The sequence below is a fragment of the Leptodactylus fuscus genome, chromosome 11 (genome assembly GCF_031893055.1).
Source record: "Leptodactylus fuscus isolate aLepFus1 chromosome 11, aLepFus1.hap2, whole genome shotgun sequence".
NCBI classification, from domain to species: domain Eukaryota; kingdom Metazoa; phylum Chordata; class Amphibia; order Anura; family Leptodactylidae; genus Leptodactylus; species Leptodactylus fuscus.
In genome coordinates this window covers 54,336,910-54,350,903 of record NC_134275.1, presented here as the reverse complement: position 1 = coordinate 54,350,903, position 13,994 = coordinate 54,336,910, and the positions used below count along the sequence as shown (strand labels likewise).

Sequence of the window (13,994 nt, the reverse complement as noted above, 5' to 3'; positions counted from 1 at the left end):
CAGTATGCAAATTAACTCTCTCGCAGCACCAGGGGCAGGCCCCAGCGATCAAACAGCACAGGGGGCGTCCCCAATGCTGCAAGAGAAATCTCCAGTGACGCCTCTGTGTCTTCTTCCGGCCTAGGTTTCAATCTTCTAGACATGCGCAGTCCGCTCTGCCATCAGGCCTCAGGCAAAGCTGACTGTGCATGCCTCACGGCCACAAGAAAATGGCCGCTTACACAACTTACTGTGTAAGGGGCCATTTTCTTGTGGCTGCGGAGCATGTGCAGTCGGTGACGCTGAGTGGTGAGGAACGCCCCATGGACTGGTCTATGGACGAATACTATCAGGAGGAGGGGGCGTTCCTCCCCGCTCTTACAGTACAGCGCTATAGGTGCTATTGTGAGGAAGGTCGTTCCTGACTGTCAGGAACGACCTTCTGATGGTGAAGAGCTACGGTACCGGCAACGATAGCTCTTCACCACGGGCACAGATCGGGAAAGCCGATAGTGCGCTGAATTCAGTGCATTGTCGGCTTTCTAGCGGTGTATAACACCACATGTGCCCCAGATGGTGAAAGGTCCTCTTTAACTAGTGCCAAGAGTCTGGTCTAGAAAACCAAATTTCAAGTACATGATTAGGAGACTTTGGCATCTCAAGACTGGATCATCCTGTAGTGGCCAGAGCAGAGGTCAGAGAGCCAAGGCTTTAAAATAAAATTATGGTATAGCGAGATTACACATTTATGGATATTGTATAGTTGTTACATGTTCACCTTTACATGAAGTCAACCACTAGCTTTTTAGTGAATTTGAGGAGCTTTGCTGTGTCTTTCTGACCAGCAATTTATGAAGAAATCAGAGTCGGGCTTTGGGATAATAAAGGAGCTGAAACTATCCAGCCGTGGCAGAGATCCCCTCTCTCTTTCTCTGGAGGACTCGGCATTTTCATACATTACCTGGACAACCTATTGGATTCACTGTGACCTGTAATGCTCCCTTTCTCCAGTGGTGGCGCTGCAGGGTGACTAAACACCTGGCTCCAGGTCCTCTCCTTGACTACAGCAGTAATACATCCTGGATTATGTAACCATCAGGGGGATCCTTCTGACAAATAGGGTATGTCCAGTGTAGGGACCCGTTTATAAGACTCCTGCACTAGTCACGTGAGACAAAAGACAAGTGTTACAAGAGATATCTTTATTTTATATTTTATAGAAGAAACACTTTACACACTGTACAATCTCCTCCGTTTCAGAGCTTAAGCTCCTTTGCTGCAATTTTACAAAACCTCCAACTGCTTAAATAGTTACTCCATAATATTACCCAAAGTGTTAAAGTTAACAGAGGGCGCAAAAGCATCCATAACATTTCTGCTACTTTTCAGCCATGTCCATAGGACACTTGGAGGAGGGCAATTTAAGAATGTTTCCACATAGTAAGTGAAAGGCACCGCAGTCTGCTGGTAAATATCGAGCCTCCATGGTGAAGCGTCAGGGTGTTGTCACTCCGTGACTATTCCAGCAGCAGACCAGAACCTCTGGATTGAAGGTCACAATACAAGGTCATTGTCCTTCTTATTTTCTGTTTGATTTTTTACTTTTACTCCTCTTGTTCTTGGCTTCTTTATGCGGCGGCCGATTTGGTTTGGTCTTAGGATTGGTCTTTGGCTTCTCTAGATCTATGGCAGCCTTCCTTTTGGAAGCACTGTGTTTCTGGAAGACGTCTTCAGTGATGGGTTCGATGATGTGTCCCTGCTTGGTGATCACTCGTGGAGCGGTCAGCTTCTGTACTGACCTCTCAGTATTCCATGTGTTGCCCACCGGGGCCCGGATACTGCTCTCAAAGTTCCTCTGGTTATTAAAGGGGAAGGGCAGCTCATTAACCTGGAGGGAAGGAGAAAGAAAGGATTGCAATGGATTACGAAATCTCAATACTTTCCTTCACTTAATACAGGTTTACACCGTGTTCTCCATTCACATCTAGAGCTGCATGTGAATGGAGAACACAGTGAAAGGCTATTCAGGCTGCGCTCACATCTGCGTTGGAGTCTCTGTTGCAGTGCAAGTCGAAAAGCATGGGACAAACTTCTGCACCCGTCAGTTTCAAATTAAAAGAATGGACACCCAACGGATCCCATTATAGTCAGTGGGGTTCTTTGGGCACTGCTGGTTTCCAAAATTTTAGCAGACTGTAGGTCAAAGTAGCCAAATACACCACATTTTGTAGAAGTGATTTAAAAAAAAAAAAAAAAAAGTATTATGTTCTGCAATTGTCACTCTGGCCACTAAGCCTAATAATAGACTGACACTTTCTCCAGGGGTTGACTTTTGCTCAATAGAAGATAACACTACTGAGTGTCAGAGATATAACTGTATAAAGTGACCCCTATCACATACCTGATGGGCTGCAGCCATTATATTCCTCTTCTCATTTATGATGACATTAGGAAGATTCTGGTCTTTACGTGGAGGTGCAGGGGGTGCTTTGATAGTAAACCTAAAAATAAATACATAGAAATTAAACAAATTAAAAAAATAAATAAATAAATAACCTTCAGGCAACTTTAACTAAAACAAACCCTCCTGCAGTAATAGCTAAAACTAGTGAAATTTACACCAGCCCTGACCTCACACTATGTAGTGATGTGGTCAGAGATAAAGCCGGTCAGATCTACTGAGGACCATCATAGCGGACAGACCTCATGCTATGCAACAGTGCGATCAGAGATTTAGCCACTCCGAGCCCTTGAGTATGACGAAAATACAGTTATCTCCTAGGACCCGGCAGCATCGACAGTTTCTGGCCCCGGGTGGATCAGTAACCACCAGCATCATGGCGGCTCCCATGGCTGTACGCACCAAGTCTCCCTTAAAGTAGACAGCTTAGGGCTTATATATATAGTCAACGGGTTATCCAAAAACGGTTCATGAATTTAAAAGAAAAAAAAAATAAATAAATAGCAGAAATCTCAAAAGGCTACAGTACAAGCTGCTCCTATTAAAAAAATAACTAAAAAATTATCAACCTTCAGGCAACTTTAACTGACGGCTTGAAACAAACCCTCCTGCAATATTAGTTAAAACAGCCAGACCTCACACCATGCAGCGGTATGAGCTGAGGTATAAAGACACGCAGATCCCTTGAGTCTCTGATCAAAGGATTTCTATTTTTCAGCTGCTGCACCAAACTCCAAATTTGTTAAGGTTAATAGGCGACAAGCTTAACTACGTTTTTGGTTTTCCGTTACCCTAAACTGCCTTCTTAGTTCATCTGTTTAAAAAAAAAATTATCTAATAAAACTACAGAACTCCCTAGAGATTGAATAATTGATGGGATGAAAAGAACCCTCCTGAAATATTAGCTAAAATTGGTGAACCATAAAGCAGCCAGCTCTCACGCTATACAACGATCCCTGGAGTCTCTGATGGAAGGATTTTGCTCCAGGAAGTGAAAGGTTAACAGGAGACAAGTACTATCCAGTTTTTGTGGCTCATTACCATGAACTCACCTCTATTTAATGAATTAATTTAAAAAAAAAAAAAAAAATTGTAAAATTGCAGAAGTCCCTAGAGGTGGGAGCGCGAGCAGTCCCCATGTGGCAGCGGCTGCTTCATGCTAACTGGAGCGGGGAGCGACCATCCCGACACCGGCACAGGGGACTCTCTCTAATTTGCACTCTTCACGTTATTTTCAAAGCAAAACACAAGCGTTGGCAAATTTCTTGGTCCCTAAAGTGTTTAGAAGGACAAGCAATGTTCATATTAATGTGCAGATCGGGGAAGGGGGGGGGGGGGGTTAAGCACTGGCTTTAAAAAAAAAAAAAAAATTCAAAATTTTTTCTTTCATGACAATTGCCTTTTTGGTTCAATAATTTGCCTGGCTGAAGAAGAACGGCCTCATTAGAAACGGGAAGTCGCCATTGATAAAGCGGCAAATAACGAGGCAGAAAGCGATCGCAAACAACTCCCCCAGGAGGGAGGGAATAACGGTATATGTTACTGCGGCGTTCATGTTAAGGGGGTCCACAAGGGGTTACTGTAAAATGCAGAGGAGCCAAAGAATAATGACAGCAGTCGCATCCTTATAGCGAGCGCGCAATGGGGAGAAGGATCAGGACCCAAACAGGGAACCATCGGAAAATCGCAACAAAGGAAACAAAGTGAAATTGCTTGTAAAAAAAAATAGTAATAATAATTGGAAGACGCAGTTAAGGGATAGGGCTGTGTGTCAAAATTCAGCGCATGCGCAAGTCAGCTCTGCCGGCGGGCCTCGGGCAGAGCAGACTTCACATGCAGGCAGCCGCATAACTACAGGAGCGTACTGGGCATGCTCACGTAAGCGGCCAAAAAAAAAAATGGCTGCCCACATGTGAAGTCAGCTCTGCCCGAGGCCCGCTGGCAGAGCCGACTTGCGCATTTGTTGAATTTTGACCCCCCACACATCGGAAGAAGATGCATGAAGAGGACGTTGCTGAAGAAGATGGAGGCAGCGCTGGAGAGAATTCTCTCGCAGCATTGGGGACGCCCCTAAGTGCTGTTTGAGCACTTGGGCCCGCCCCCAGTGCTGCGAGAGAACTCATTTGCATACCGACAAAACCCAGGATTACAAGCGAACGGCGGCGCAGAAAAGACATCTAAAGGTAGGAGAAGAATAGCCTTTCTTAAGGCTATTCCTACGTGTTAGTGAGAAAAAAAATGAGTTTGAATGATAGGATCCTTTTAAATGTACTGCCCTTTTAACCCCTTTTTTTGCACCAATGTAAATAATAACCACATCAGCGATGTATACACAGGACACTCACTTGCGCCGTTTCGTTTTGCTGACTTTCAGATTGGTTCCGCCCCATTCTCCCCAGCCCGGCAGCACCAGGCTGATGTCTTGGGGCTTTGATGCATTGACTGCATTACGTTTCTCTTTCAGGAAGTCGCTGATGACATCATCACCAGCAAACGCTTCTTTGATGATCATTTTCTGACTCATCTCACCATCTTCAACCTAAACATGGAAAGAGAATACAATGCCAAAAATTACGACCAGGTAGGTGGACTTATCTTTTGACACATTTAGGGTTGCGTTGCATTCTGGGAGATGCTGCATTGGAATCCATATAGAGAATGTTACATTGACACTTCCCGCAATGCACAGCACACCAGAGCGCCTTCTGTACAGGCAGGGGGCAGCAGTGAAACGTGCGGCCTCTATAAACAAATTGAATGCAGCTCTTGATGTGTATGGAGTAAGGGCTTGTTCACACGTGAGCAAAGGGGAGGTTTTTGACAGCGGATTTCGCGTCAAAAACCTCCCCTTTACAATGGTGGTCTATGCAGTTCGCCAGGCTTCTTTTCTCCGCTAGCGGCGGCAGCACCCTCCTATGTCGGATCATTCATTTGAGCCGACAGCGGAGGGGAAAGTTGCGACCGCGATGGTCGCAGCAGGCGGGTTTTGACCAGAGAGAGACGCGGCTCGCCGCGGCTCTCTCGGTGTCAAAACCCGCGCGGGCAGTTCACGTGTGAACTAGCCCTAAGAGTCACCAGCTTACTCCCTTAAATTGTCCCCTTACCTCTTCTTCGTCCTCCACCATAGTAGGAAGCAATGGCGTCTGGACCGGCTGAGCCTTGGCCGGCAGAATGTCCTTGGTGTTGATAATATCTGATTCCTTGGTTTGCTTCTTCCCAGTTGGTTTTGAGATCTTCGTCGTTTTTTCGGGAGGTGGCTTTTTCTGACTCCTCACCATCTCCGGCAGCTCCTGTTCCCCCATGGTCTCAAGATCTTCCAAGGTGCGGTTTCTCTCAAGACTCTCAATTAGTAAAGGACCTTCTTCTTCATCTTCCTCGGTCCGTTTCTGCTCCAGCTCCTCCTCCATAATGGCTGTCACTGGCTCCTCCTCTTCTGGGGTGATGCTACTTTTCTGCCCAGTTGTTTCTCTCTTGTTCTGCTCCAACATCTTCTGGAAGAGTCTATTGAACTGCGTCACTTCCCCAGCATTGTCCTCGGCTGCCGTGCTCGACAGCGCCCCTGCAGGAAATACAAAGGGTTATAAAGGTTGATACAATGTATAAAGGGGATCACTAACACCTCGGCTCCATGTCAGTGAATAGAAACACGATAAATGGAAAAACCCAAAGCCGAGGGTCTCTTTCAGTTGTATCTACTACCGCCGATTACATAGGATAGACTATTAACCCCTTCCCACCACAGCCACTCTACATTTTTGCGTTTTTGGATTTACTCCTCGCCTCCCAAATGCCAAAAGGCTTAATTTTCCTATTCGCAGAGCTGTATGGGGGCTTGATTACGGGACAAATTGTACTTCCGAATGTGTAAGACTGTGGAGGGATACACCCCTCCTAAATGGTAGCAACCATACATTTCCAGGAGGAATAACAGAGGAACCATATGGACAGGGGTGGTTTAGACACCCATTCCGCAGGACCAGTACTCACCTGGTTTTGGAGACAGAGATTCCTGTTCTCCCAGTTCTTTGCGTAGACGTCTTCTACCTTCGAATTCTTGAAGTAGTGTCTCTTCCTCAGACTCCTCCTCGTTCTCCTCCTCATCCTCCTCCGGCTCATCCATCTTCATCACTTCTTCCTTCTGTGTCTCCTTTTGAGTCCCAGGATCCTTGGCATCGCTCCTCAGCCTCCCCGTCATCCAGGGGTTGGCTCCTTCCAGACTCATTTCTGCATCGTTGACAAAGTCTGGGATTATCTCATCCTCCTTCTCTTCTTCCTCCTCATCTGACGCAACCTGAATTTTCATGGTTAACTCTTTGTTCTTCTGCAGCTGTTCCTGCATCGCTCGGCGTGCCTAAAGGATTATAAAAGGAGTGTGACGGATAGCCCGGGAGTCACTGTGACCTCAAACAGATATAGAAAATTCCCAAAGCCATGTTTTGTATAAGACACTCACCCCGTCATCATACTTGGCCATAATGGCCTTGGATTTCGCCCACTTCCCGCTGTTCTGGTGCTTGAGAGACATTCGCTCCTGTGAAGAGAAGATACAAAAGTCAGACCGTGCACAGCCCAGACCCCAGTACAACAAGAATCCCAAAACGTCTCTGCCCCACAGTCACCTGTATCCTGGCCCTCTCCAGCTTCTTTAACTCCTCCAGGGCTGCATCTGGATTGGTCTTCCGCAGGTCCTCAAACTTCTTCAAAATTTCCTTCTTCTGGGTTTTTTTCAGTAGCTTGTGATACCTAAAAAAAAAAAAAAACAGACCAAGGACTGTAAGCTGCAGAATAGTGAGCGCAGCTCTTGAGTATAATACAGGATGTAACTCAGGATCAGTACAGGATAAGTAATGTAATGTATGTACACAGTGACTGCACCAGCAGAATAGTGAGCGCAGCTCTGGAGTATAATACAGGATGTAACTCAGGATCAGTACAGGATAAGTAATGTAATGTATGTACACAGTGACTGCACCAGCAGAATAGTGAGCACAGCTCTGGAGTATAATACAGGATGTAACTCAGGATCAGTACAGGATAAGTAATGTAATGTATGTACACAGTGACTGTACCAGCAGAATAGTGAGTGCAGCTCTGGAGTATAATACAGGATATAACTCAGGATCAGTACAGGATAAGTAATGTAATGTATGTACACAGTGACTGTACCAGCAGAATAGTGAGTGCAGCTCTGGAGTATAATACAGGATGTAACTCAGGATCAGTACAGGATAAGTAATGTAATGTATGTACACAGTGACTGTACCAGCAGAATAGTGAGCGCAGCTCTGGAGTATAATACAGGAGGTAACTCAGGATCAGTACAGGATAAGTAATGTAATGTATGTACACAGTGACTGCACCAGCAGAATAGTGAGCACAGCTCTGGAGTATAATACAGGATGTAATGACATTATTAATGTTTTACTTTTTGCTTTTGATCTTCTTTTCTCTTTGGGCTTTGGCTTCATAGTAAGACTGTAGGGCTCTTGCTTTTTGGAGCTCCGCCCGCCTTTGCTTGGCCTAAAAAAAGGCACAAAATAATCCTGTTACGTCTTTGACTTCTTATCACATAACTTCTCTCTACTCAGTGCTCCTTCCTTACCTCTTGCAAGCTCATGGCTTTCAGTTGCGCCTCTTCCACCGGGGTGAGCAGTGGATCGGTGATGGGTTGCTTGTTTTTATGAAGGATGCTGAATATCTCCATTTCTAGAGGTGTGCTCGCCTGAGGGGACAGCAAAAAAAATATATATATACATATACATATATGTATATGTATCTCACAGATCTCAGATGTAAATCACCAGGTATAGAAGAAATTAGAACAAAATGTAATCACAGAAACGGATGCTACAACCAAGAAAAAAAAGTGGGGTGTGAATATTTTTGAAATGCAGCTTCATCACTAGAGCCCTGGACGGACTGACAGGTAAGCAAAAAAAAACTGAGGGGGCGTCACAACCTATAACAGCAATATCTACACTGAGCGAAACTGAATATAGACACAGATATGTAGCAGAATCTCATCCACTGTCACTCAGCTTTCTCAGAACCCTGAATGGCCATACACTTCTGCAACAAATCTAAATAAAATACAGCTGGACAGAGAATATTGAGTCATGTGCACTGTATGTGCAAAAAGTGACAAAACATCAGCTGAGCCCCCTCCCCACCATTAGTCCCAGGACCACTCACTTTCCATCCAGAGATGGTGTCCTCTATGGGCGCAGGTTTCAGCGGCTGGTCATTGAGGGGAAAGACGAGCTGCTCGGCCCTTCGGTTCTCCTTCACCACGTTGTCCCATTTGGACACTTCCTCGGAGGTGTTTTTATAGGATACGATTCTCTGGATCTGTAAAAAGGACAAATAAGGAAATAACGGATTAGCCCAGACACCCGGCGAGATCCTAACAGAAGGAGCTATCACCAAATAAGTGAGAAAGGGGCAAAATGACATATTAACCCCTTCTTTGCTGCAGCTAGGTTTCATTTTTTAACTCTGAAGTACTGGGGAGCCAGGGCAAAAAAATAAATAAATAAATACGGAGGAATTAGGGGGGAAAAATGGCATTTGCACCAATTTCTTATGGGTTTTCTTTTTATGGTGTTTACTGTGCAGCTAAAGTGACGCTACGGGCAGGTCAGTACCCTGACAGTCATATACATGTGGATACTTTATTAGTCAGGTTATAGTTAGGTTTCATCCCTTGACAAAAATCCAAAACTTAGAAAAAAAAATTATATTAAAGAGGAGACCTTTCATGGTTTGGGGAACAGGCAGTCCTATATACTGCTGGAAAGCAGACAGTGCGCTAAATTCCCGATCTGTGCCCCGGGTAAAGAGCTTTCGGTCCCGGTACTGTAGTTCTTTACAGTCAGAAGGGCGTTTCTGACAGTCTGTCAGGTTTGTCCTTCTCCACAGCAGCGCCAATCGCGCTGTACAGCGTGAGTGGGGATGAACTCCCCCCTCCCCTCCTGATCATACTCGTCTATGGACGAGCACTGTGAGCAGAGGGAGGGGGTGTTCCTCCCCACTCACACTGTGCAGCGCGATAGGCGCTGCTGTGGAGAAAGAAGAACCTGACAGACTGTCAGGAACGCCCTTCTGACTGTAAAGCGCTACGGTACCGGGACCGATAGCGCTTTACCCGGGGCACAGATCGGGAAAGCCGACAGTGCGCTGAATTCAGCGCACTGTCAGCTTTCCAGCAGTATACGGAACTGCCTGTGCCCAATCTGATGAAAGGTCCTCTTTAATTCTCTGAGTCGCCATAATCTGATATTGATAATTTTTTTTAGATTTCTGTGTATGGAGATTTTTGTATGGAGCTTCTAGGCCTCAGGCACAGCCGACTGCGCTTGCCCGCGGCCACAAGAAAAATGGCCACTTACTCAGTAAGTTGTGTAAGCGGCCACAAGAAAATGGTCGCTTACACAGCTTACTGTGTAAGCGGCCATTTTCTTGTGGCCCGGGCGTGCGCAGCCGGCTCTGCCTGAGGCCTAGAAGATTGAAACCCAGGACGGAAGACGACGCAGGGAGAGACTGTTTCAGAAGAAGATGGAGGCAGCGCTGGAGAGAGTTCATTTGCATACCAAAGAAAACCCGGATTTCTACCGAACAGCGGTGCGGAGAAGACATCTAAAGGTAGGAGATGGATAGCCTTTCTTAATGCTATTCATACGTGTTAGTCAGAAAAAAAAAAGTTATCCAATGATAGGATTCCTTTAAATGGATAAGAGCCATGAAAATAAGGGCTGCAAGATAGGACAGGACCTGTTCCATACTTTGCGTCCCGGACGTTCAGTCCGCACAGGGGGCTGTGTAATTTACGGGCCCATAGAAATGAAAGGGTCATTGTGATATCGGTGAAATACAGGGAGAGCAATCTTATTTTCAGACTTCTCTAGGGGCCTTGAACTATGGGGGGGAGGGGGGGGGAACAGTCTGATCACCTGCCTAATATACCACTACACGAGAGCTTTCAGTTGGCTTCTGGCTGTCATGGAGTTAGTCCAAAGCATCAGAAGGGTTAATGCCCTCAATCATTGTGTACTACAGCGGAGACCCAGAGTCTACAGTGTCCGCTCTGTTCCTCAAAGTGCCGGCGTACCTTCTGTGTCTCCTCCTTGCTGAGCGGCAGCTCCACAATCTTGGTCGTTTTAAGCTTGTTCAGCTGCTTCTTCACTTTGGACAACTTGGTCTCCTTCTTAATGGGCTTGATGAGATCAGAGAGTTGGATCTTCTCGCCAGCACCTAAAAGGAAGTCACCAAGAATTACCGGCTAAATATAGTTCTATGGTCACCCAGCTTTCCTAGAGTCCCGATGTGAGGGTCTGTCTCAATACACAGCAATGCCCTCTTTATAGTCTATAGGGTCTGCGGGGTTCCTTAGGTAACCGCTTTTTTATGCAGATAGGTTTCCATCCCAGGGGTCCCCAATCGGATTCCCGAACGAAGATGTGAACTAGTCTAACAAGGTATCTGAACAGCACAGAAAAAAAGCTTATATCACATTGCTGAGGTTGTCACCCAGCTTTCTTATATCACTATGCAATGGAGGTCTGGAATTCAGACTACTGGAAAAGCTGAGTGTCAACCAATACTTTACTGATGTTGTCACTCAGCTTTCCAAGGTGCTTGAAGTGCACAGAATCCAGAATAACATCTTACTAAGCTAGTCACCCAGCTTTCTTGGACGCCTGATGTGCAATTCTATCTAGTTAGGCCGTGTAACCCTTGTGTGTACAGCACTGGTGGCCATATTGGTTGTCACTCAGCTTTTCAAGGAAAATCTTTGAACAATTGAAAAACAGACACCGGACACAAAAAGAATGATCCTGCTTACCTTCAGTGCTGATGCCGAACTCTGACACCTGCAGGCCCGCCTCTGTCCGCTCCGACAACTTCTTCCTGTAACACATCACATGACATGAGAATGACAAGAGACCACCAGGGCCGCAGATCAGCGGGCCATGGACGCACCTCCTGTGACTATACAAACCTTTTCTTGCCACCTAGAGCAGAGATGGCTTCCAGAAGCTTCTGGTGCTTGCGCTCGTGGTCACTCTCCTCCTACAGGAAGAGAAGAAGGTCATCAGAAATCTCCATGAGCACCCCCACACACCATGTGAGAATATGTGCTGGGGACGTCCCGAGAAATGACTATGTGGATGCACTGCTATATTCTGTGGAGCGCCCCTTTAACAGGTGACCCCTCCCCCAGCTCAGGCTGACGCTTTGTGTTTCGCACAAAATGTTGGTTATTTTGGGTGTAAAATACAAGCAACATTTCTGTACCTCGTCCTCACTGGCGCTCACTGCAGGGTCCGTCACAAAGAGATCGTCCTCCTCGTCCATGGCGCTCGGCGTCACAAGGCTGCAAAACACAGGCAACATCTCTAGTCACAGAAAGGACATCAACAGAACAGATATAATCTGGGTCTAGTGCAGGAGACTAAAGCAAACCTGCCCATCAGGCCATGACCCCGCCTCCCCCCTATATACCTGCCCATCAGGCTATGATCACCCCCCCCATATACCTGCCCATAAGTCCAAGTACCCACACGTATACCTGGCTTAGTCCATAACCTCCCCTGTATACCTGGTCTAGTGCATGAGTATATCTGTCCATCAATCCCTGTATACCAGGTTTAGTCCATAATACTCCAGCATACCTGTCCATCAGTACAAGAGCCCCACATACCTTACCATCAGTCCAAAGACCCCCTATACCTGGTCTAGTCCATGATCCCCTCAACACAAACCCCAATATTCTTCTCAGTCCTTGCTGTCCACAAGTGCCCCCCATCTGTCTGTGACCCACCCTTATAATCTGGTCTGTCCATCGGGCCATGATGAACCCCTCTCACCATATATCAGCCCATCAGTCCATGAACCCACACCTGTATACCTGGTCTAGTCCATGACCTCCCCTGTATACCTGGTCTAGTCCATGACCCACTCCGTACAAACCCCGATATTCTTCTCAGTCCCTGCCATCCACAAATGCCCTGGCCCCATATTCCCATTGTTGTCCTCCCCATATTTAGTAGATCATGCCCCCCATATATCCCTCCACACATGTAACTGACTATGCCCCCTCCCATCTCATCCCTCACATCTCCCCGATGCTGCTGTGACACTACAACTCCCAGCATTTTCTGAAACACCCCACTCGTGCCCTGTAGGCCTCACCTGCGCCCTGTCTTCGGTTTCGGAGCCGATTCTCTGCCTCTTTTCTTGGCCGGGCCCATCTCACCACCATACATACAACACGTGGGCTCACGCCGTAAAGTGCCTCCACTTCCCCTGTTGCCAGTACTGTCGCGCTATCCCGGCGTTTCCGCCCTCACAATGTCGCGCGATGACTATGACAGAGTGCAGTGACGGAAAGTGACCACTCGATGGCGACAAGAAACTGCGCTGTGATCCGAGTTCAGAATTATTCCTTGTCATTCTAATAGTAGATGATAGAGGGCGCCAGCGCCACACACAGCAATCACATGTAATATACAGCAGCTAACCCGACCTCAGGGGGGCGCCCTGGAGAAAGGGGGAGAGGGCAATAACATTTGGCCTATCTATCTATCTATCTATCTATCTATCTATCTATCTATCTATCTATCATCTATCTATCTATCTCCTATCTATCTATCTATCTATCTATCTATCTATCTCCTATCTATCTATCTATCTATCTATCTATCTATCTATCTATCTATCTCCTATCTATCTATCTATCTATCTATCTATCTATCTATCTATCTATCTCCTATCTATCTATCTATCTATCTCCTATCTATCTATCTATCATCTATCTATCTATCCATCCATCCATCTATCTATCTATCTATCTATCTATCTATCTATCTATCTATCTATCATCTATCTATCTATCTATCTATCTATCTATCTATCTATCATCTATCTATCATCTATCTATCTATCTATCATCTATCTATCTATCTCCTATCTATCTATCTATCTATCTATCTATCTCCTATCTATCTATCTAACTATCTATCTATCTATCTATCATCTATCTATCTATCTATCTATCTATCTATCTCCTATCTATCTATCTCCTATCTATCTATCTATCTATCTATCTATCTATCTATCTATCATCTATCTATCTATCTATCTATCTATCTCCTATCTATCTATCTATCTATCTATCTATCTATCATCTATCTATCATCTATCTATGTATCTATCTATCTATCATCTATCTATCTATCTATCTATCTATCTCCTATCTATCTATCTATCTATCTATCTATCATCTATCTATCTCCTATCTATCTATCTATCTATCTATCTATCTATCTATCTATCTATCTATCTATCTCCTATCTATCTATCTCCTATCTATCTATCTATCTATCTATCTATCATCTATCTATCTATCTATCTATCTATCTCCTATCTATCTATCTATCTATCTATCTATCTATCTATCTATCATCTATCTATCATCTATCTATGTATCTATCTATCTATCATCTATCTATCTATCTATCTATCTCCTATCTATCTATCTATCTATCTATCTATC

The 13,994-nt window shown here is 45.4% G+C and overlaps 1 protein-coding gene and 1 long non-coding RNA gene across 2 annotated transcripts in view; both read right to left on the bottom strand.

The window, feature by feature from the left end:
- Window positions 1-13,994, bottom strand: part of LOC142184122 (uncharacterized) — a 437,945-nt gene that overhangs the window by 267,767 nt on the left and 156,184 nt on the right. The window lies entirely within an intron of this gene.
- Window positions 1,219-12,711, bottom strand: UTP14A (UTP14A small subunit processome component). The gene is made up of 15 exons (XM_075261078.1): window positions 12,632-12,711; window positions 11,735-11,813; window positions 11,439-11,509; window positions 11,283-11,347; window positions 10,548-10,690; window positions 8,633-8,788; window positions 8,043-8,162; window positions 7,866-7,960; window positions 7,060-7,183; window positions 6,894-6,971; window positions 6,428-6,791; window positions 5,545-5,999; window positions 4,786-4,979; window positions 2,381-2,480; window positions 1,219-1,867 (listed from the first exon to the last, which is right to left on the bottom strand). Exons 1-15 carry the CDS (start codon window positions 12,703-12,705, stop codon window positions 1,559-1,561), a joined length of 2,427 nt encoding a protein of 808 aa, XP_075117179.1. The 5' UTR covers window positions 12,706-12,711; the 3' UTR covers window positions 1,219-1,558.

What these genes read in the sequence shown, in the direction of transcription:
- UTP14A (XM_075261078.1), bottom strand. Translation starts at nt 12,705, where the DNA reads ATGTATGGTGGTGAGATGGGCCCGGCCAAGAAAAGAGGCAGAGAATCG. An exon ending in AAGAAGATCAAAAGCAAAAA is followed by an intron (nt 7,184 to 7,865) that starts GTAAAACATTAA and finishes TTTTTTTTTTAG; the next exon opens with GTATCACAAGCTACTGAAAA. An exon ending in TGGAGAGGGCCAGGATACAG is followed by an intron (nt 6,972 to 7,059) that starts GTGACTGTGGGG and finishes TTCTCTTCACAG; the next exon opens with GAGCGAATGTCTCTCAAGCA.